This window comes from Pygocentrus nattereri, chromosome 17, assembly GCF_015220715.1.
Source record: "Pygocentrus nattereri isolate fPygNat1 chromosome 17, fPygNat1.pri, whole genome shotgun sequence".
Taxonomy (NCBI): domain Eukaryota; kingdom Metazoa; phylum Chordata; class Actinopteri; order Characiformes; family Serrasalmidae; genus Pygocentrus; species Pygocentrus nattereri.
In genome coordinates, this window is record NC_051227.1 from 38,950,119 (window position 1) to 38,973,798 (window position 23,680).

At 45.4% G+C, this 23,680-nt stretch overlaps 1 protein-coding gene across 2 annotated transcripts in view; it reads left to right on the forward strand.

Moving 5' to 3' along the window:
- Nucleotides 1-4,223: 4,223 nt before the first annotated feature.
- hip1 (huntingtin interacting protein 1) overlaps nt 4,224-23,680 on the forward strand; it is a 49,450-nt gene continuing 29,993 nt past the window's right edge. Inside the window, exon 1 of one of the 2 annotated variants that reach the window (XM_017724519.2) lies at nt 4,224-4,565. In XM_017724519.2, coding sequence (XP_017580008.1) covers nt 4,446-4,565 — 120 coding nt within the window. In that variant the 5' untranslated portion in view covers nt 4,224-4,445. Of the gene's footprint in view, nt 4,566-18,145; nt 18,382-23,680 lie in introns of those variants that run through there. The other variant, XM_017724521.2, reaches the window with a different exon arrangement.

A 23,680-nucleotide genomic window follows, 5' to 3' on the forward strand; every position in this document is an offset into this window, starting at 1 on the left:
GCGGGATTCTCCTTTAACGTTACAGGTACCGAGTGCTGATTGGCTGGCGAGCTGATCAGCTCATGGGCTCAGTATGCAGTTTGCGGTCACTGGCGTCATGAAAGCACCAACAGTGCTGTTAAAAGTCTTATGGCTGGATTTATTTGGGAGGTTAAGTGACCCTTATTAATCACACAATGGGGAAACTTCACCTCTGTATTGAACCCATCAGTGAAGTGAAACACCACACACACACTAGTGAGAACACACACACTAGGGGGCAGTGAGCACACTTGCCTGGAGCGGTAGGCAGCCCAATCTGCAGCACCCAGGGAGCAGTTGGGGGTTAGGCGTCTTGCTCAAGGACACTTCAGTCATGTGCTGGCGGCTCTGGGGATCAAACCAGCGACCTTCCGGTCACGAGGCTGGTTCCCTAACCTCCAGCCCACGACTGCCCCCACCGTAAAACTCGTCAACATTCCCCTCCTTCAGTAAAAGGTGAAAGATTTGTGCGTGAATGGAGAGAAACCCGAGCTATCAGTGCTAAATGATTTTATGTGTTGAGAAATTAGTTCAGTTTTTCATAAAAAAAATTAACCATTTACACAATTTGCACAAAAGCGCCACAGCGCCCTCTGTGGTCTAATCACAGAATGGCAGCTCTCATCACAGGAGAGTGAAGCACGGGATCAGAGAGGCTCTCTGGAACGGAACGTTTTCCCTCGATGATTTTCACATGAGGGTGTCATAAAAACTCAGAAGCGGGGCAGTTTGATGGAAGGTTATGGTAAACAACATATGTGTATTTACGGTATGATTACACCATGAATTAGCCTAACAAGCTACTAAATAGATTTCAGGGGAACCAGTTAGAGGTTGAATTTACTAAACCAACGTATATAAAATATCACATTATAGCTTTACTAATACCGAATTCCTTTTCCCAGCGCTACTGTGTGTTATCCCGCATGTCCCAGAATTCCTTTACCCGCCTTGGGTGTAGGAGAAGTTTGGCTTGACACGACAAAAAAGAATTCCATGCTGGTCTGTGCTGGTTTAGCTGGCCTCTCAGCGTGGTCATGCTTGCTGACCAGCATACCAGCATCCTAAACACAACAAATGCTGGTTTTGCTGGTGAGCAGCTATTTGTGCTGCTTTTTCTACAAAGGACAGACTGGATCTACAAACTGGATTTGTTATTTGCAGCATGATGGAGACCTTTCTGTTACGCAAAAAATAGCCACAAATAGTGACCACTTCCCTTTCGAGGCAGCACCGTTCACCAGCTAAACACTACCTCGCCTGTCCTGCCACCAGGGGGAGCTGCTTTCGCAATGCAGGAGATAACTTTCTGTGTCGCAGTAACAATTGAACGTGGATTTATTTGTTATTTGCTTACTTTGTTTCATAATATGAACAGCTGGTGGTCGTGTCTGGGACCTAGAGCAAGAAACAATAAAACAATAAAACAATTTAATTTGTTTTGTTTTGTTCACCTACTATCCACACCGTGAATTGGCACAGGTTTTCAATCCAAAGTAAACAAACAAACAAATAAATAAATAACCACTAACTTTTAATTAACTTTTTTAATATTTTTGTATTAAGTTAACAGAAGAATCATTTGATTTTACATTCATTAACTCATTTAAACATTTTGCACATCGTTATATATACGACATAGCCGATCATATTCATTCCAATCCCGTTTGTACAGTGTAGTCTCTGCTGACAAATGTATATATTTGTGCTGAATAGCTGTAAACATTAGGCTAAAGATGCCTGTCACCTCAAACTACCTCTTCACCCAGTCTTTGTAACCTCAGCCTGACTGTGTCATGCAATGAATTTTGCAATGCATGGAAATTGAATCACAGCTCTATGTGCGCTGCTGAATCACCTTCAGCGCTGCTGCCTTTCCTTCTCATTCCCCTTTGAACACAGATTAGAAAAGAATGTTGAAAAATGATAAAAGACTATTAAAAGGTTGTGAGTTTTTCGTATAAAATAAGCATAAAACAAAAACCAGTAATATGTGTTTGTAAAGGACAGTGCGACGGTCAGAGGCCGCACGATGGGAACCAAGCAGACCTGAATGAGACACACGGACTGCATCCAAATATACTCGACTGTGTATATTAATCTAGCACAGCCGGAGCCCTGTGGTGATTGTTCTGGCAGGACTGTGTGCACACCCAAGGATTTAGCTCGAGCTGAGAGGTCGCTGGGGACCACATGACCTTTGAAGGGGGGGCTGTGTAACTGGCACCCAGAGAAGTTACGTGCATGTGTTTATTGTGTTATTTGGTGTCAGGGACTGTGAGTTTTATGCTGAGTGTTGGTCAGCAGTGGTTTCTGGTGCTCTGTATGCGACTGTCTTGCTGTGTTGGATAAAAAGCACTTTCTCTGATTCAGACTGTGATGAGGGATGGGTTGTGTAGGTTCTGTGTAGAACATTTTTGAAAACTTTTAGAACAGAATTAGAATTAATTCCGAAAATCAAGTGGGCTTTATAGATAATTGGTTGCGTTTTGAGGGCAAGCCCTCAAGGGTCTTATAGGTAGGGATGGTGTCCACCCCACGCGGGAGGGTGCCTTACTTTTGTGCATCATAGCTCATAGTCTCTTAGTTAGTGTAAACAGCTGCTCACAGTCCAGAGCCGGGACCAGGCCGCAGACAGACAGGCTAAACCGACCGTCTGCGATCCACCTTGAGGCGTCACCCAGGTTCAACTCTATTGAGACTGTGTCTTTGCCCTGAATTAAAACTAAATTTAATCATAGAAAAACTCAATCAGTCCGTTTAAATAACCTAAATCAACATATATCCATGTTCTGATGATGGCACTAACACCTTAGATCTAAAACTTGGACTACTTAATATAAGATCATGAAACTCTAAAGCAGTCATCAATGAAATTATAAGTGATCATAAATTTGACTTTTTCTGTCTCACTGAAACGGGTGAGACCAGATGAATATTCAGCTTTAAATGAAGCCACGTCTGCTATAATTATGCACATAGGCCGAGACTAACAGGCAAGGGAGGTGGAGTCTGTATAATATACCAAAATACTCTCGATATCAGTCAGAAACAATGCGACTCTTTCACTTCCTTTGAGGTCCTCTCTATTCACGTTACAAATCCGGTAACAAAAAAAAGACGTTTTCATTATTTAACATTTACTGACCACCAGGGGGCGACTCTGAGTTTATAAAAGAATTTAGTGACTTCGCTGCAAACCTGGCTGTGTGCAACGATAAAGTAATAATTGTAGGAGATTTTAATATTCACTTTGAGAAGGTAGACGACCCATTAAAAAGGCATTTACCTCAATCCTAGACTCTGTTGGTTTTACCCAAAATGTAACAGGGCCGCCACACGACTGTCGTCATACGTTAGATTTAGTTTTGACACCAGGTCTTAACATAGACACGCTTAATATCTTACCGCAAACCACAGTGATCTCCGACCATTACCTAGTTTCATATGAGCTACACATACATGCACACTAGTGAACACACACACACTAGGGGGCAGTGAGCACACTTGTCCAGAGCGGTGGGCAGCCCTATCCACGGCACCCAGGGAGCAGTTGGGGGTTAGGTGTCTTGCTCAAGGGCACTTCAGCCATGGGCTGTCAGCTGAGGGGATGGAACCGGTGACCTTCTGGTCACAGGGCTGGTTCCCTAACCTCCAGCCCACGACAGCCCCCAGAAACTGGTCTCTATAGCAGCTTTGCTACCGTTACAATATCAAGCTTGCAACAGCAGAAGATCCCTTTTGGATCAAAACAGAGCCATTTCCAAAAAGAGCACACACTCTCCACCAATCTGAAGAACCATTTCACCACACAAAGAACCATTTAAGCGTGAAATGGTTCTACATAGAACTCAAAACCGAGCCATCGCTTTTTGTACAGAATCCCTGAAGAACCGTCTTTTTAGGTGTGTATAGTAAGTGGGTTGGTATAGTCGCGTGTGGTTTGGGACGCAGCCACGCATTTGCAGCTGCCGTCTGTTCAAACGTTTGTAAGAGCGGACAAATCGGAACGCGCTCCGACCAATCGAACGCTTCGTCAGATCCCGGTGGGCGGGGACATGTGATTTTCAGCCAATCGCTGGCGGCGGCGGGCGGAGCCTGCGAGTGTGGCTGGCTGAGGAGCTAACCCCCGCAGGCCCCGCCCCTCACCCCGCCCCCCGCCGGGCTGGGAAACGCGCTGCTGTGTTTTGTTCGGGCTGGGTGTGATTTAGCGCTCAGGGAAAATATGCGCGGAGCCCCGTTCACTCGCAGCGGACAGCGAATGGGGCGATAGTTTGGGCGGCGGACGCAGAAAATGACCTCCTGCGGCGACGTCGAGAGCTCGGGAAACTTCGCGCACGCACTTGTTTGTGTGCGGTAATATTACTGCTCGAGCTGGTTGCCTAGCAGTTTTATTATTATTGTTATTATTGCGTGTTTGCGAAATGGACCGAGTGAAGAGCTCCATCCAGCAGGTCCCCAACACGATCCCCAAAGTCCTGAGTCGCCGCGCTGGAGGGGCGAACAGCCTGGAAGTGGAAAAGGAGAACTTCGAGCGCAGCCAGGTACCGGGGGAGGGGGGCACGGTGGGCGAGTTCATGTGAACGCGCACGTTTAGCCTCGCTTTTCCACACTAAACGGAGCTAAACGAGCAATTCCAACGAATCAGGAGCCAAATCCCAAAAGCTAAGGCGCTGAGGTTTTAATGCAAGTTGATGTAACTTAACTAACCCGACGGCGGCGCGTGCGAGGAGCTGAACGAGTGGCTAATGTAGCCGTTTCGTGCGGCGAGGCACTTCAGCTGATTTTCTCCCCCCGCGGGAAAACGGAAAAAACTGATCAACAACAAAGCAGCCCAGGGATTTTTGCATGCAGGGATTTATGTCGAAATCTCTGCCTGAGATCGACTGTGTTAGTTTCCAGGCATTGTCTGAAGTTCCCCTCTTCACGGAACCCTCCCTCATAAACACAGGCTGAAGCTGAGGTCCCGCACGCTTTAATAACGGTGTTTAGCGTTTTTAGCAAGTCCCTTAAAGGGCAAGCCAACCAGATTTTCAAAATTTCTGCCTACTGAAACGGACGACGCATCAACAAAGTCATTCAGGGTGGTCTGGTGTGAAATACCCCGTCGGAGAGAAACTTAGAGTCGGAATGGCTCACAGTGGTCTTGGTAGGAACCAGACGTCTGTCTGACGTTTGAGAACCCGTTTTATGATAGTTTTTGAGCTGAAACGTATTTTAATCAATTTATATTAACCCATTCACTGTGGAGGGATACGTGAAGGGTGTAGAATAGGTCCCAGAGGAAAAAAAAAACTTTTCCACACTGACCATTATTTGACCACCCCCAGCATTACATTCTAAGAAGACACGTGCAGGTTCACTGGTGGTTTGAATAGCAGATAAAGTGGCTATATTTGTATTGTAGACGTCAAGACTCCTGGTTCCTAACACCACCACTGTAAGGGAGTAGGAGCCAATAAGTTTCTCTACAAATGAACCATTTGACATCAAACCAGTGTGAATGAGTTTTACATCCTATATTATGCAACAATTTTGAAAAATCAGTGGAATTCCCCTTTAGGGTATAAATATAGTAAGGCCCTTGGGTGTAGATGTGGCACTCGGGTTGACTCAGTATTATGTCATTCTTCTTTCTGTATGTGAGGAGGGAATTATTGCGGAGAAATGGGACCTGATTTCTTCCTGCTTAATGTTTGTGTGGCAAACCTTTAGTCACTGGCGTCCATGAGGTCGGCCAAACGCAGGCACCCGCACGCAAACACGCCCTGATTTTATCAGAAGCTGTCAGGCCTTATTTAGTGACACTAGTTGTCAGAAACGGCCAAAGGTCTTATAAGCTTTGCATTTCAACGCATGCCTCCAGTTTAAAAGTAGCACCAAAGGAACGTGCGCCGAGTAGCGAGAGCACGATACCATTTTTCCTTTTTTGCAGTACCAGTATTGAAACCTTTTGTATTTGGCGATACTTTATAGTACAGATTGTATATTTGTTTACCAGGTTCTAAAGTGAGCTTTTAAAAATAAGTATGTAAAATTTAAAAGTATGCAATCAGTAGGCTACCACACGCAAGTTATTCACCATGAAGAAATACACAGGGTACATCATGCTGTGTGTGTGTGTGTGTGTGTGTGTGAGCTATTTCAGGCTAGATAAGTTACAGCATTGAATCAGATTTGTTCTTATTCCCCCTCCAATATTCACTCCAGCATTTCCTGCTGAAATCAACCCAGATCTGGTACCAGGTCTTGGATTTGTGCCATCTCATGGTGCCAGGCTATCTGAACTTGGTGAAACGCATCACACCGTGACCTCTGAAGGAGTGAACGGATGATGAGCGAGGACCGTTGCTTGTTCCCTCTTTTTAATTCCCTAGAAGAAGCAGGTTTTTAGAGACTGAGCCGTAGCTTTAAAACCTACTGGCTCGTGTCTCGGATGCCTATAGATTGTGCCGAGTGCTGTTTGCCTAGAGGATTGGAAGCAGTGGTGAGAGTGAGACGGCCACGTGCTGTGAAGCCACGAGTGCTGTGTTTTTGTTTTTTTCTTTGTTTTTAAAAAGCAAAAAGTCTCATCACTGTTAATCATTCATTCGGAGTTTCATATCTAGATAGCCAAACCACACAGTGCATTCAGAAGTCTGAAGAAAAAAAGCTTTCTCATTGTGCATGCAAGCTTCCCACCACTCTGGGGGTCCTCCGCCCCCCTCCCCATCCCGAGACAGCCAGCGAAAAGTAGGTCAGGCAAAGCAAGCTGCATTGCACTGCCCTGCTGGTGGGCTGATAGTAGTGTTTTAAACACTGCAGCTGAATGCTTGGCTCTTGCCCCCCCCTTTCTGCATATTATTAGGTGTACAACAGTGGAATTTGTACTTGTTTTCTTTGCTGTGCCAGCAACGGCCCAGACGCACACAAACATCCAACTCCCGCTGCGCACAACTAGGACAGTGGCATGGATTAGCGCCGCTGGTCTGATGCAACGCATGCGCAGTTGTGTTTTGTTGGGGCCGGTCACTGGGTCAGGCTGTGAGAAGAAAGCTCTGTCAGTCACTGGGCCTGGTCAGCACTGTCCACTACAATGCCATGGCTCAGGCCAGCGGAGTCTGGCTTTTTGACTTCTGCTCAGTCAGATGATTTGGGAAATGAGAATGTAGCATTATGTGGATTTACTGCTGCGTTTCTACAGGTTTCATTTGCAGCTGGTCGTAGGGCCGTGCTGCGTATACCCGTGGGCGAAATACGCTGTGAATGCGAAGTGCTGAGAGTGATTCTCACTGCACGCGAGAATAAAATGAATAAAACTAGAGCCTCGTTTGCAAATTTCTTCTGCGATATCAGTGTTGGGAAGGCTGATATTGGGATAACACTGAACTAGTGCTATATTGTGCGTCTCCAGACTAGTGTTTGACGTCCTTCAGCGTACAGATAATGAAGTACGGTTGTTTTTCAGAACATATCCATATAGTCATAGCATGTCTCTGTTCTAATCTACAGTGAGTGCTATCGCTTGGCTTTGTTCAAGGAAACGTCTCCTCCTGTTCCTGTAGCATCCCTGTTCCTTTCTCTCCGTGTGTGCATTGCTGGGCCCTCTGTGGTGTGATGTTAGTCAAATGAGAGGGTGTTGGCCAAGTGCTCTGTAATGAGACGAGTGTGGTTGGCCCTGTGGGCTGGGTGTTAGAAAGCACAGGGTTTATGGGAAAGAGCTTCAGGCAGGGGATCTTTGTTGTGGCCCTGGTTGAGTAAAGCGGCATCCGGCCAGCCGAACTTCACAGTCCTTGGATTCCTCGTGGACAGAAGGGACTTCTTCCCGCTGCGCTGCCGCAGTTCAGAATAGAAGTGGCTTGCGAATCGGTTGCATTGTGTCCTGCAGTTCAGTCCCTGCAGTGTTTACCAGCCTAAACTACTCATCAGTTCAACTTTCATTTGGCTGCAAGAGGTTTCGTACGAAACGCCACCAGGCTAATTTAGGCCGTTCTATTTCTACGCTCAAGTACACCCGTATCTCGCTGTACTCCCACTGTTTTAGCTTATCCTCAGAGGCCACGTTCCCATGTCCCTGTCCCAGAACCTCGGCCTGTATCTGTGCTGTGCCCCAGTCTCTCTTGTAGTGTGAGGTCGGACTGCAACTAACGAATAGATCTAAGGCTGTTAGTAAAAACCAGCATTGCAATTATATTCTGTGTGTATTACATGTGTTTGTAAAACACCTGGCAGTATTTTACATTATTGAAAAAGCATTATGATATAGTTGAGTATGTGTCACTATTCTGACCAAAATAATGAGCTTCTGTTGGATTACAGGAGTACTTTGATTCATCTGTAGCTGGTCAGGATGCCCACCACACAATAAGGAACATTCAGAAGGCTTATTGAGATGTTCTGTCCTTCTTTGCGGTCATTATAAAGAACATCGTAGTAACAGTTAGCAAATGATGTATGTGCAGAGCTTATTTGATTATGCAGACGTTATTGATTACTACTATTCAATTAATCGACTGACTGCTTTTTTTCTGTGTTTTTATTTTTGCTGTGACGTTGCGTCAATATCAGTGACAGTTCTGTCCCTGTGATGATTGACCGTTTTCTTTTATGACCGAACAAAATCATAAAAGCCACCCCCACCCAACTCTTCCTGTTGGGTCATCTGCTGTGACTTCATGCATCATATGTAAGGACGGGTGATGCGGATGAAATGTAACATCTTTATACTTAAAGGCGTTTTCGTCATATATGATTTGTTGCATGATATTTAGCTTTCTGAGGTTTATCGCAGGTTTATCGCAGGTTTATCGCAGGTTTATTGCAGGTTTATTGCAGGTTTATCTCAGGTTTATTGCAGGTTTATCGCAGGTTTATCTCAGGTTTATTGCAGGTTTATTGCAGGTTTATTGCAGGTTTATCTCGGGTTTATCTCGGGTTTATCTCGGGTTTATTGCAGGTTTATCGCAGGTTTATCGCAGGTTTATTGCAGGTTTATCGCAGGTTTATTGCAGGTTTATTGCAGGTTTATCGCAGGTTTATCGCAGGTTTATTGCAGGTTTATCTCGGGTTTATCTCAGATTTATCTCAGATTTATCTCAGGTTTATCGCAGGTTTATCTCAGATTTATCTCAGATTTGTTGCAGGTTTATCGCAGGTTTATCTCAGGTTTATCGCAGGTTTATCTCAGATTTATGTCAGATTTATCTCTGGTTTATCGCAGGTTTATCTCAGATTTGTCGCAGGTTTATCGCAGGTTTATCTCAGGTTTATCTCAGATTTATCGCAGGTTTATCTCAGATCTATCTCAGATCTATCTCAGGTTTATCTCAGGTTTATCGCAGGTTTATCGCAGGTTTATCTCAGGTTTATCTCAGGTTTATCTCAGATTTATCTCAGGTTTATCGCAGGTTTATCTCAGGTTTATCTCAGATTTATCTCAGGTTTATCTCAGATTTATCTCAGGTTTATCGCAGGTTTATCTCAGATTTATCTCAGGTTTATCTCTGGTTTATCTCAGGTTTATCTCAGGTTTATTAACGGGCGAAAAAGGAGCAGGAGGAAAAATCGGACAATTGGGGAAAACGAATGCATATAACACGATAATGGCTTCATGGGCCGACGTCCAGTCACTTATTATTTTGTGGGTTATGGGGTTATTGTACACCACTGTTACTGCAAATTATGGTTCCCAAAATTTTCTGGTCAAAAGTCCTTCCTCCGATCGAAGAAATCGGGGGATGCTGTTCACGTGACCGTTAGGATAATCAGATAACTGCAGTAATTTGATTATCATGATTATTAAGTTCAGATTTTTGATTTGATCAGATTATTAATTTCAGGTAAAGGCGCTCACTGTTTGTTCCTTTGCTCTCTTGCGCTGATCAGCAGCCACACGTTCAGTTTTACAGCAGTTCAACAGTGGACACTCGTTCCGCTGCGGCAGCATTTACTACCGTCTTTAGCTTGCATGCTTTTTAGCATTAACTGATTTAATGAGGTTGTTTAATATAAAACACGTAAATATTACCGAGTAACGTCGTATTGTGTGGTGATGAACTTTTAACCTTTCGTCTTGACTGCTGTTACTGCAAACCTGTTCGTCAGAAGTTTGCGCGCTTATAGCGGCCCCTGCTGGAGAAACCTCAGGCTGCTAGGTGGGAGCTCTACAGCCAGTCAAAACAATCAAGGAATACAGTTTTCATCATTTTACGACTTATTTAATATTGCGTAGCAGGTTTTTCACATTTAAATTACTCCTCTTATGCTCTCATTTCTCTTTCCCATCGAAGCATGGTCAGTGTTATTAAGTTAATTCAAACATATAAATTAAACAGCAAATTATGGACTAAAGAATCAGTCTTGGTGGTCAGTTCTGGTGTCCAGCTGAGTGTGTCCTAAGCTTTAGTTCTGGTCAGGGATTTTCATTTCAACACATCACTGTTTTAGAGATTTTTAAAAGTACACGTGTCGAGCTTTTCGTAATACGTGTGGTTGTTTAGTGTTCTAGATGAACTATTGATATTGTGATGCAGTTTATCATGATGACAGTAACATATTGGGGCAGTCGTGGGCTGGAGGTCAGGGAACTGGCCCTGTGACCGGAAGGTTGCTGGTTCAGTCCCCAGTGCCGACAGTCCATGACTGAGGGGTCCCTGAACAAGGCACCTAACCCCCAACTGCTTCCCGGGCGCCGTGGATTGGGCTGCCCACCGCTCCGGGCAAGTGTGCTCACTGCCCCCTAGTGTGTGTGTGTGTGTGTGTGTGCATGTAATGTTTCACTTAAATGTGGAGGTGGAATTTCCCCGTTGGTGGGATAAAAAAAAGGTATCACTTACATTACTCACCCCTAATCTTGTAAACAGAGCATTCTAGAGCTCTAAAAATAGTTTTTAAAATCCGTTTACTTGTTACAGCCCTAATCTGAGAACATTAGATTGATTCTGAACAGTGGTCTCACCAAATTCAGCCATTCTTCACACGCCACCCGCTCTCTTCCTCTATTCTTTCTTCCCTGACATTTGGTGTTTTGCTTTCCATTGTCTTCGGGTCATTCCAACAGTATTGTTGTTGTTTCCTGTGCTCTTACTCTGATTCCTGTCCCACTGTACTGCTGTGCTGCAGGGGTAGAGAGGGCGTTTGTCAGGGGTAGAGAAAGAGGGAGAGAATGCACACAAAGTCCTGATACAGCAGAAAGTGCAGGCCCTGGCCTGTGGGCCTCAGTACTCTGGCAGTGGATTAAAAAAATCCTGTGCATGGGTGGTAGCCAACTGCGTACTCTGCAGCGCCACACCCAGATCAAAACCACTATCGAATACGGCTACTGTAGACTCAACAGAGCCCGATTAGAGTCTCCAGCACATAACAAGGACACCAGTTCCAGTTCTCTGTTAAAGTGATGCTAGAGCGAAATATCATTTTCCCCCTCATCCCTAATTAATCAGCTTGGTGTTGAAGCCGTCTTTTGCGCTGAATGCAAGTGTAGCTAATAAGTAATGGAAGCTTGCACCCTAGGACTGAGCAATATGACCATATTGGGGGCAGTCGTGGCCTTTGGGGGGAGTCGTGGGCTGGAGGTTGGGGAACTGGCCCCGTGACCAGAAGGTTGCCGGTTCGATCCCCAGCACCAACAGTCCATGACTGAGGGGTCCTTGAGCAAGACACCTAACCCCCAATTGCTCCCCAGGCGCCGTGGATAGGGCTGCCCACCGCTCCGGGCAAGTGTGCTCACTGCCCCCTAGTGTGTGTGTGTGTGTGTGTATTCACTAGTGTGTATGTGGTGTTTCACTTCACGGATGGGTTAAATGCAGAGATGCAATTTCCCAGTTTGTGGGATCAAAAAAGTATCACTTAAAAAATATTGTTTCATTACTCTGATAAATTATGCCACAGTGCACTTTGCCGAGCGATATGTGGATATTGTCAGTACTTTAAAAACACTGCCTAGCAATGTTGCTTGCATAACTAGTCTGTTTAATTGGATTTAGTGCGGTTTGTAAAACATTCAATCATAGTTTATTTGTTTGTGCCACAACAGCTTCTATTTTGTATCGGAATGCTAATCCGAATGTACTGATGTACCAAACTTATTTGTTTTCACAAGAAAAAGCTCTATAGGTTACTAAAGCCTATTCTTGTTAAAGTTTGTATTTTATTTGTTTGGCCAGGCCTGACAGGCAATAAAAAAGAGGACAGGAAAGAAAGAGAAGAAGGGAGGAAAGAGGGAAAAAAAAAAAAAGATAATAATAATAATACTAATAATAATAAATCATAATAATGATAATTAAATAAGTAAATAAATAAATAGAAATAAATAAATAAATAAAAAAGAAAGAGAAAAAACAAATAAAATAAGTAAATAAAAAATGGCCAGACATGACAGGTTTAAAAAAAAAAAAAAAAAGTATTGCGATGTAATATTTTTGCTCTATTGCCCACCCCTTATAACACCCTCTAACTGGATGCTCTCTGCAAAAATGACCAAACAAAATTCAGGCCTCTCCTCTGTTTAGCTGTCAGGGTCAGAAACGGTGTGCATTTGAGATTTCTTAACAGTTTGAAGTGGTTTGAGGTAACGTGTGTCCTGATTTAGATATGCAGTGACTAAGCTTCTGTTACTTGTTAACTACATTAGAACTGTAACTCCAGAACTAGGCAGCGATAAAGAAACCAGCTCTAGACACTAAAAATGTCTTGGCTGATCGCCTACATTTGGAGATGGGGGGGGGGGGATTGTGCAACTATCTAGGAGATGGTTAATATGCAGACTCTGAGGATGTTTGACCCACCAGAAAGGTGCCACAACCCCACCCTCTCATTAAGTGACCGAGCTTATTTGTGTACTGCATATATGCTCACCGGCCACTTTGTTAGGTGCACCTGTTCAGTCGCTTGTTAATGCAATTAGCTAATCAGCCAATCACACGGCTGCATTTAGACATGTAGAGGTGGTCAAGACGACTTGCTGAAGTGCAGACCGAGCATCAGAACGGGGGAGAAAGGGGATTTAAGGGGCTTTGAACGTGGCGTGGTTGTTGGTGCCAGACGGGCTGGTCTGAGTATTTCAGAAGCTGCTGATCTGCTGGGATTTTCACGCTCAACCATCTCTAGGGTTCACAGAGAACGGTCCGAAAAAGAGGAAACATCCAGTGAGTCGTCAGTTGTGTGGACGAAAATGCCTTGTTGATGTGAGAGGTCAGAGGAGAACGGGCAGACTGGTTCCAGATGATAGAAAGACAACAGGAACTCAAATAACCAACCAGAATCTCTGAGGAACGTTTCCAACACCTTGTTGAAAGTCTGACACGAACAATTAAGACAGTTCTGAAGGCAAAAGGGGGTCCAGTCTTTTACTAGCAAGGTGTGCCTAATAAAGTGGCAGGTGAGTGTACAGTGGGGTCAAAAAGTCTTAGACCACTGGTGAGAGTGCTTCTGCATTCCTTTCTAATTTAATGCTATATTTTTTTCATATTGTATCATAAGTTCAATTAAATACTGTAGAATCAGTAAAAAATACCGGATTTTCTAAGTGGTCTCAGACTTTTGGGCATCACTGTAACTTGTTACATTCTTTAAATTATTGTTTTTTTCTTTTTAAGCCCTATTTTTGAAGTATTGTAGTACCGATTTAAATCCTGCTTATCTTTACGTCTTTTTGGCTCCACAGGATAAAGTTAGAGCACTGCTTGATCTGGGAAAATGCTGTGGAACTTTTTGTTTTGGACTTTAAAAGGTGAAAAGAAGTGAGTTTGAACAGCTGGAGACTCTGTCTGTAGGGTGTGGGCTGCTTTTATAGAAGCTGAAATGTTGGGCAGGTGGAAAAGCAAAACTAATGGCGTGAAGTTATTAGGCGGTGCACTGTTACACGATATTCCGTGTAAAAGAACAGTGTAAAGGTTTAGTTTGGCTCGTCTCGGGATCGTTTGTGTGGTTTTCAGTGTTTATCTGTCCTGCTCAAGGCCATCATCTCTACCATGATGTCATTACTGTTCCTTACACAGAGACTGATGAGCTGTTTCAGTGCTTACAGTACATAGGTGTGTGTGTGTGTGTGTGTGTGTGTGTGTGTGTGTGTGTGTATTTCAGGTTGTTTGTGACCTTGTGTTCTCGTGCTGCTCTTTTTTGTTGTGCCTCGTCTGGTGTGTGTGTGTGTGTGTGTGTGTGTGTGTGTGTGTGTGTGTACAGAATGAGTCATTGACACTGTGCTGCGATTAAAGTGACGGACTATGTATGTGGCAGATGTAGTGTCTGCGAGGAAAAAGCCCCAGCAGGCCCTCCACACCGTACCAGCAGGAGAAGTGTGACAGGCCGCTGAAGAGCCTGCTTTGTTTTGCGAAGCTGCTTCTTTCCCCTTTTCTCTCCTGCTATTCTAACCACTTTTATTTTAGTCTTTTTTTATTTATCCTGCAATTATTGTTTATTTTGGATGCACCAATGAGGGAATCGTGGGCCGATGCTGATATCTGATAATCTTCATGTACATATCTGCTGAAACTGATGTTGCTACATAAACATTTATGAGAAGGATCACGCAGCTGCCTGGTGTTGCCGAAACATTCTGCTCCACTGGAGTACAATACATATCAAAATCATCAAATACCGGTCAAATGTAAACGTCTGTCTGATCTCAACGTAAGGTTATAAGGTCACAGTCACAGTTATTACATCATTGCCCCCAAGCAGGCGTCAGTTGGGTTAAATAAGAGATCAAAATCAAGTTTTACAGGGCAGGGCTGAGTAATGGTTGTTTAATTGTTGGTTAAATAGCTAATGTTTTTGGCTATGATGGAAGAATGAAGATGATTTTCACTCGCGTGAACGTGTAGTTTTGCTTAACTCTATTAATTCTCCGTAACTGTAAACATGTGAGTGTGTGTTGATTTGACGGTGCAGCCTTGCATCTTAATAGCCGCAAACAATGAACAAGAAAATTATTATTATTATTTATTAATATGCCAATTATCCATCCATCTTCTAAGCCGCTTCTCCGTCAGGGTCGCGGGGGGTGGGGGGGCTGGAGCCTGTCCCAGCAGTCTTCGGGCGGAAGGCAGGATACACCCTGGACAGGTCGCCAGTCCATCGCAGGGCAGACAGACAGACACAGCCAGTCACTCACACCCAGGGGCAGTTTAGCACGTCCAATCAGCCTGACTGCATGTCTTTGGACTGTGGGAGGAAACCGGAGAACCGGAAACCCACACAGACACGGGGAGAACATGCAAACTCCACACAGAGAGGACCCCGGTCGCCCGGCTGGGGAATCGAACCCAGGCCCCCCTCGCTGTGAGGCGACAGCGCTACCCACCACGCCACCGCGCCGTACCAATTATTGCTCAACTAAAACATAATGATCATGGCTGGCTATATTTGGTGCCACATACTTTGAAGAGGTTTTTAAGAATTGAGAAACCAGAATACATTGTTGCGCCGCTATACGATACAATTTTGACACAGATGTAAAGAAAAGATACGCCGGCTTTTATTTTGCGTTCATTTATTCATTTATTTATTCTGTTCGATTTCCGAAGCAGGCTGATGTAAACATTATAACCCCAAAAGAAGCAACTTGAAAACAAATACGTGTAAACACAAGCAAAGCTGAAATGTCTCCTGTGCAGGCGAGTTTTCTTTATTTATTTATTTATTTATTTTTGTATATCGTGGTGTTTTTTTCAATAGAACAGTGGAAACCTTGACAGTTTATGGCAGCATGTCTGACGTCACACGTTCTGCAGAAAATCTTACTGTACTTGGTTCACAGTGAATGTTTCCTGAGCCTGTATAGAATTGAATCACTATTAATATGTATATCGTATCATCCCTGCTCTAGACAAACAGTGGACAAAGTAGTCAGATAATGAATGACTCCAGCTAGATTCAGTGCTCAGTGGAAATAGGTGTGGCCTATTAGTGAAGCTAATAGTGAGCACTGAAATGATCACCTCATCACACCCGGAGTCTTTGCCTGTTAACCAGAGGGCTCTGTTATGGATCATGTGCACGTTTTCTCTTTTTTTTTACCCCTAGAGATCTCCTTACCTGAGCACCTATTTGCTTAAATGATTCATGAAGGTAGACTTGGAACACACAAGACTTTAAAAAGCAGCCACAGGGGGGCGCCCTTCACCAAAATTGTGACATTGAAACACTATTTCATGGATACAGGGTTTTCTCCCCCCCTCCCAGTGTAAACATAGAGCCTGTAAAATTGGGTTCATGAAGGAGAGGTTCACTGTAGGCCTGTTAGATTTGGGTCTGTGCAGCCAGAATACCTGACGTGGGCACAGGAGCTTAAACCAGTACTCAAGAAAATGATTGTTGCTTCAGTAAAATGACTCACGTAAAAGTAGCTTTCTAAAAACAACTTCGGCACAAAAGTAGCGGGTCAAAAAAAACCCAGCTGAAGTATTCAGTAACTTGGAGAACTGCAGTGGAGCTTCTTAAGACACGCAGCCTCTATCAGCACAGGAACTGAAGTTTGATGAAGGCGGTGTTGTGTTCGCACGATGTTTTTGTCTCTCTACCGGCTTCTTTCGGGCTAAAATTAAGGTGCTAAACCTCAAAAGTGCGAGCAATGCAGATGCTTTCACCAGCCTATCACAATTCAATTAGAACTAAAAGAGGAATTCGTACCTACATGTTCATAACTACGATGGGAACGAGCAGGAAATGGTCTTATAGGGAGGCAATACGACATCATCTGTCATTGTATAAATGGCATCACTGTGGTGTATTTATTGAATATATCAGATATTGTCAGTACTTCAGCAACACTGCATGGTTCATTAGAAAAAGGGCAGAATCGGACCTGTTTTTTTTTTATGTCACAACTTTTTTCAACTTATTAAACTTCAGAAAAACTGTGAATCCCCTGTGAAACTGTTTTGAAGTACTGTGATGTGTTTTTTTTTGCAGATAGCCCACCCCTACTTGCTCAGGAAGGTAAACATCAACCGAAATGACTATACAAACAAATAAACTACGCCTCGAACCATAGAGGTCTCTGTTCAGGATTAAAGGGAACCTCCACTGATTTTTCAAAACTTCTACATACATAAACGGTTGAGATGTAGACAGTCATTCGGAGCGGTTTGGTGTGAAGCGCTCTGTTCTAGAGAAACTGGCCGAGTCAGAACTGTTCACAGTGGTGGTGATAGGAACCAGACGTCTGGAGAGTTGAATCCCTCTGAAATCTCCAGAACAGAAAGTTATTACGTGTAATGGTGGTTGGTTAGTGTAGTGGTTAACACCCCTGCCTTCTACACTGTAGACTGGGGTTCAATCCCCACCTGGGCAAACACCCTACACTATACCAATAAGAGTCCTTGGGCAAGACTCCCAACACCGCCTTGGCCTCCCTGTGTAAAATCATCAAATTGTAAGTCGCTCTGGATGAGAGCGTCAGCCAAATGCCGTAAACATTTAATGGGGAGTTATGATGTCTGACGCACTGTTTTACGGTGGTTTTTGTGAGACGTTTTTGGCTTAAATTATTTTAATCAATTTATTTGAGTCCATTCATTTCACGGTAAGGAAATTAAACCCCCCCCCCCCTCCAGACTTGTGAATGTTTCACCATTACCAGCATTCCATATAACCCCCCAGAAGAAGAAGATAGGCTCTGGATAATGAGTAAAATGACTATTGTGCTGCAGACATTGTGTCTCCTGGTTCTCATCACCACCAGTTTGCATCATGATTTGCAGTCTTGTAAGCTTCTCTACGATTAACCACTTCTTGCAAACCGCTCTGAATCACTGTTTGCATCTCCAAGGCTGAAATGTCCAGACATTTGGAAATATTGGTGGGATTCCCCTTCCGTGTTGTTTAGAAGTTGCTGTAGTAGTGTGTGTGTGTGTGTGTGTGTGTGTGTGTGTGTGTGTGTGTGTGTGTGTGTATATGTGTACACCCCCCCCCCGTGCTGACAGGCGATCTGAGAAGCTTGTGAACCCGGGAGATGTTCCTGTGCTCGGAGCCTTTCTCGACAGCTCCGTCTGCCTGCGAGCGTTCTTTACTACATCTGTGCAGGTCGGGACGGCGGAGGAGTAGCCGCGCTGCCTACCGGCTCCTCGGAAGAGGAGGAAGAGGAGGAGAAGGAGGAAGGAAGGGAGAGAGAGAAAGGGGAAGAGGTGGGAGAGTAGGAGGAGGAGGAAGAGGGGAGGGAAAGGAGACGCGGAGGGAACGAGAAAGCAAAAGCTCGCTACCAAATCGGGACACATGTTGAGTTAACGGAGCCTCCCCCTACCGCTTTCCCACAGCGGGGCGGCCGCTCTCGCCCTCGTTTACGCCGCTCTCTCCGATCTGCACGGCCGGTCGCTTCGGCTTCGGCTTCGGCTTCGGCTTCCATCACCTCTCTCCTGTTGAACTATGGACTTGAGTAAAATGGTAGGTTGCTGGGGAGCTAAATGTAACTTAGCTTTGTTAGCTCCGAGGCAGCGGTAGAGGGTTTTTGCGGAACACTCCCTCGACTTTCCCTGCGTGTCTCTGTCTAGTAACGGTGTCTCCGGGCGCGTTAGTGCGGTGCAGGCTCCTCAGTCGTCCGCCGCCGCCGCCGCCGCCGCCGCCTGGACCGTTAGGTCTGCCTCGGAGCCGAGCTGTTGCCGCTCGGGCGCTAGCCCGTTAGCCCGCGTTTGTGCGGTTCGGCTCGGCGTCTTTCTCCCCGCTCCCCCTCCGCCGTGAGCGGGGGGCTTGTTCGTGCAGCGTGGAGGTGTTGGGGGCATGTGTTGTCTGCTGTGGTGGGGATGCGGCCGTGTTGATGAGCAGCCTTCGCGGAAAACTGCTCCTTTGTGAAGAGAAACTCGCCGCCTAGGTTGGTTAGTTGGTCGCCTGCTAATGAAAGTTCCTCTCTGGGCTCCTCGTCTCTGCAGGGGGGTGTTGTCTTGCTTTTGATCATCTCCTTACCTCCTCTCTCTGGAATCATCGGTCCGGATCAGTTTCCAGGTCCTCTTTAAGCCTTTCTATGGGCTGTTGGAGCGTGTGTGTGTGTGTGTGTGTGTGTGTGTGTGTGGAAGTGACACCCAGAGTTCAACGGGCTGTGCACGTCCAGTGAACTATAACGGTTGGACCCCCGTTTTTTTCAACCCCTCTTTGGTCCATTGGTAGTCTGTGAAGCTCCAGAGCAGGTGCAGTGAGAGACTAACCTAGTTCCTCATTCTGTGTGAGCTTAAGCCGCCTCGCCTCGCCCCACCTCCGTGCCCTGCGCCAGTAGTCTTTGCATGCCAACGCCGTGCCTTCCAGGCCTTCCACAGAGGGAATTTAGGATGCACACAGGTTTGCCTGTCCGCCGATGCTGTGTGGTGCCCTCAGACCAAGCACTGGGCAGTCGTGGGCTGGAGGTTAGGGATCTGGCCCTGTGACCGGAAGGTCGCCGGTTCGATCCCCAGAGCCGACGGCACGTGACTTGAGGTGTCCTTGAGCAAGACGCCTAACCTCCATCTGATCCCTGGGCGCTGTGGATTGGGCTGCCCACCGCTCTGGGTAGGTGTGCTCACTGCCCCCTAGTGTGTATGTGGTGTTTCACTTCACGGGTGGGGTAAATGCGGAGGTGAAATTTCCCCGTTGTGGGACTAATATGGGTCACTTAATCTGCATTTCCATGATCAGACCTGGCTTTTGTGAGTCGCTGATTTGGGTGGGGGTGCACAGTGTCTCTGAGCTGTAGACTGTGCTGAGTCTTTTTAAAAATTATTTATTTATTTTTGTTTTACTTGTTCTGAGTCAGTTTGCCGCATGTCTCACTCAAGGCTGTTCACTTTTCTGTCCGTTCTGTGGCTCCTCGCAGTTACTTTTGTCACGCGTTGCTCGACAGCGGTATGAAAACAAGTCCTGGCAGGCACGAGATCCTCACTGGATATGGTTTCTGTGGAGCTGAGTCAGATCTTGAAGATTTTGGAGAATCATGTCCAGTGCTGAAGATTCAGGTCCAGTAAATCTTACCCCTCTGTTTTTAAGTAGCTTGTCTGAAGTGCCCTTTGATTGATATGTGGCTTTGAACTCAGTGAGAATGAACCTGTGTGGAAATGAACCTACAGTGCCAGAAATGACCAGCCTCCATGTCTGAAACCATGTCTGAAGCTGCAGGCAGGTCTTAATGGAACGTTTGCTATGTGTCGCCACATCCTGATTGTTTCAGAATGCGTTCGGGACCAATTTCGGTCAGCATGACACCACTACTGCCCCCCAGGGCAGTCTTGGGCTGGAGGTTAGGGAGCTGGCCCTGTGACCGGAAGGTCGCCGGTTCGATCCCCAGTGCCGACAGCACATGACTGAGGTGTCCTTGAGCAAGACACCTAACCCCCAACTGCTCCCTGGGTGCCGTGGATAGGGCTGCCCACCAAGTGTGCTCACTGCCCCCTAGTGTGTGTGTTCACTAGTGTGTATGTGGTGTTTCACTTCACGGATGGGTTAAATGCGGACAACATCTTGTTTTCTGTCAGTTCTCTTTTTTTCACCGATGTGTGCCACGTACTCCTTTAGTAGGTTATTGCGTTTGACCCAGATGTCATTTGTGTAGATCTTTTCAGGGCCCGCTGAAGGATTGTGTCTTTAGAAACTCCTCCTGCCATACAAAAAGGATCTGGGTTAAAGAATAGCCCCTCACCCCTGCACTTTAGAGAGCCTCCTACTTTGCAAGCTCATAAAAGTGACCCACATGGTTTATTGTCCATTATGGCACCATTATCATGTTCTGGCTCCTCTGACTTGATCCCCCCGGCCATATAACGTAATCGAGCAGACTCCTCAGGTGCCTGGTAGTCCTTCTATCAGACCTCCTGTGTAAATTGTCCAGCGTTCACACATGTTCGCATTTGTTCGGCAGACCAATGAGGCTTTTTAAGGCTCTTGCAGTTGATGCTCAGCCTCACTGCATGTGGACCCAGAGAGGTCCATATTCCAGAACTTCTCAGCCCGGCATCGCAGACGCGTTCGCATTTATAGTACCAGTGGAAGCGTCTGACCCGACCGCGTGGATGGTCCGTTGTATGTTTCCACTCCAGAAGCCTAATGAGGTGTTGACTGAGTGTTCCATGCGAGCGGATGTTTGAGTCCGATGTGAGTAAGTTGTAAAATGCTCTTTTAAAAGGGGAGAGTGGCTTAGCAACACAGCAGCTGCCTTTCAGAGGAGTGACCTTTTTTTTGCAAGGGGTGGAGCAGTAGCTGGAGAGAGTACTGGCTAAAATAAACTTTTAAGAGGAAAAAAAAGACTAATGGCTCAGTTGCAGTCTGAGCCCGCAGCTCAATAAAGCTGTGTGTCTGACAAAGCAGAAATGTGTGTGTGTGTGTGTGTGTGTGTGTGTTAGGAGCGGGGTAATGATGTTGTTATCATCTTGAGTTTGTGGGTCTTGTTTGTGCAGAACGCGGGCTTGCAGCGCCTGGCTGATGTTACTGTATGAACGGAGGGGAGTTTCAGGAAGCGTGGGGTTATTTTTAGGTCTTTCAGTACTGCACCTACGCATGAGCTTGAGAGCCAAAGTCTCAGACAGCTACCTCACTCATTATCTGCACTGTCTGTGTGTTTCAGCTGGATGGAAGCTGACCATTCAGGCCACCTTAAAGGGGGCGGGGGGGGGCACGAGTTCTCAGAAGGAGAGCTGGATCAGAGTGGATTGTTTGGATTGGCTGTGCCACTCCAGTGTAGGACCATGGGTACAGCCAGGCATTCTTTCGACAGCAGGAAATTGGCAGGATTGGGTGTGCCAAGACAGGAAGCTGAGAGTGGCCCTCAGTCATTACACTTCCTGTTGCTGACCAGTTCAGTGTTTTTATCGCACTGGATCCATTTTAAGCAGGGTCCCAGGAAGTCACAGAAAACATGCCACAGAGCAGAAATTTGCATCAGCCGGAACCGTTTTGAATGTATCTGCTCGGTTCTGCTCGGTCCTGCTCGGTTCTGTTCTAGTGACGTTAACACTCTGTCTGTCTGGTTGAGAGACAGGAGACCCCAAATGCCAGTTGCGCGTCTTGAACCTCTAGACCAGGGAGGTGTGATGTACTGACTATTTATAATGTATTCGTGATTATTTTGTTTACGTCTTCATCACCACAGCTACACTATGGACAAGGCCACTATTCTGCTTACAGCAGGGCATTCAGGCAGGCATACAGGAGAGATTCCTAACGCTGCATCGCGATCAGAGTGACGGGGAAAAATACAGCGTCCCGACAGGCGGGAAGAGTAAAGGTTTCATCCCGGCGTCTTAAAGAACTCCCTGCAGCGCAAAGGGATTATAATTACATACTGTGCGTGTTTTGTTTTTTTTTCTCATTGTTTGTGTCTCTTTACAGTTTGAAAATGCTTGGCACCAACTTGTTTTATTCCCGTGTGTCTTTGTTGTGCTTCAGGCTGTAAAATCACTCTTCTAAGCCATTTCAGATGGAATGCATAAATATTAAAACATCACCTATTGCCAAAAGGCAGAACAATATTTAATAACACATTTATAACCAAATTGCTCACCTCAATCCTGGACCTTTGCTCAGTTTTGCACGAAGTAATGATGCAATAACCAACAACTGGCCGCAGAGCAGCTATGAGCAGCTATTCTTGCCGAATGTACTTCTGATAATATATGAAAAGGGCTGTATGGTTCGCTCAGTGTTGATGTGAAAACCCTGGAAATAACATTGACGTTCTGCACTTTAATCTCGCTTAATTTCAGATCCCGTGTGCTGGAGTCAAAACAACAACAGCGTTCAGTCTTTTACAGATAGCGCCATATATCAGAGTCGGTCTTCGCAGTAATGATTATAGTGTTTAATTCGTCAGTCTGGCTTAAACCGTGCATTAGTGGGAGCCTATGTGTCTTTTTTCCCCTTAAGCTTTTTAATCCAGATGAGGATTGTGGCAGGCGCATACGTTACTTTGTACAATTAACATGTGCAGCTGTTAAACAGATCGTTTAAATGTCATTTCCATAGCTGCTCTAGATCGACGTCTTCATTTCTTACGGTATTTTAGAACTCCTTTTAAGAGCTGTGTGGGTTAAAACAGAAAACCTGCTCTGAAAAGACTTCTTACGCTCTCCTTTCCAGGCATGCGGGTCGTCCAGGGACAGCTGCGCTTCATATACATGAGCCCAGCGCTCGTGTCTGATCTCATCGATTTGATTCATGGCGTGCGCTTGGCTGTGTTATTTGAGGGAGCCTTTTCTAAGCTCAGATGTTTGTGGATCATCACTCATATTTTGCTTTCTTCCTGCTCCTTATAAAAAGCTCCAGTGTCATCACTATTAAGGATCTATTTGGCTGACGTGGGAAATGTGTCGATAAAGCAGCCATGGCATGACCCACTGTTATCACTGATGGCGTTAAGAGTCATTCTGTTGGTGGAGAGATGAACTGTGAGGTTTTTAGTGTCATGTTAGTCATTTCCTTTCGAGATGATCTCAGTGATCAGGCTGTTGCAGGGCGTCACGGCGCCGCCTTCTGAAACCGTTCAGCGTATTTAAGTGAAGCGGTTTCAGGGTGTTAAGTATGACTTCATAGCTTCATGATGCACTTGGCTTCTCTGTGGGTGATTATTGGGGTTGTGATTTCTTTAAACGTTCGGTTTATCGCATTCGGTTAAAAAAAAAAAACAACAACAACAACAACAACAAAAAAAAAAGATATATATATATATATATACACACACACACAACCCCAATTCCAATGAAGTTGGGATCTTGTCTTTATAGTGTATTCA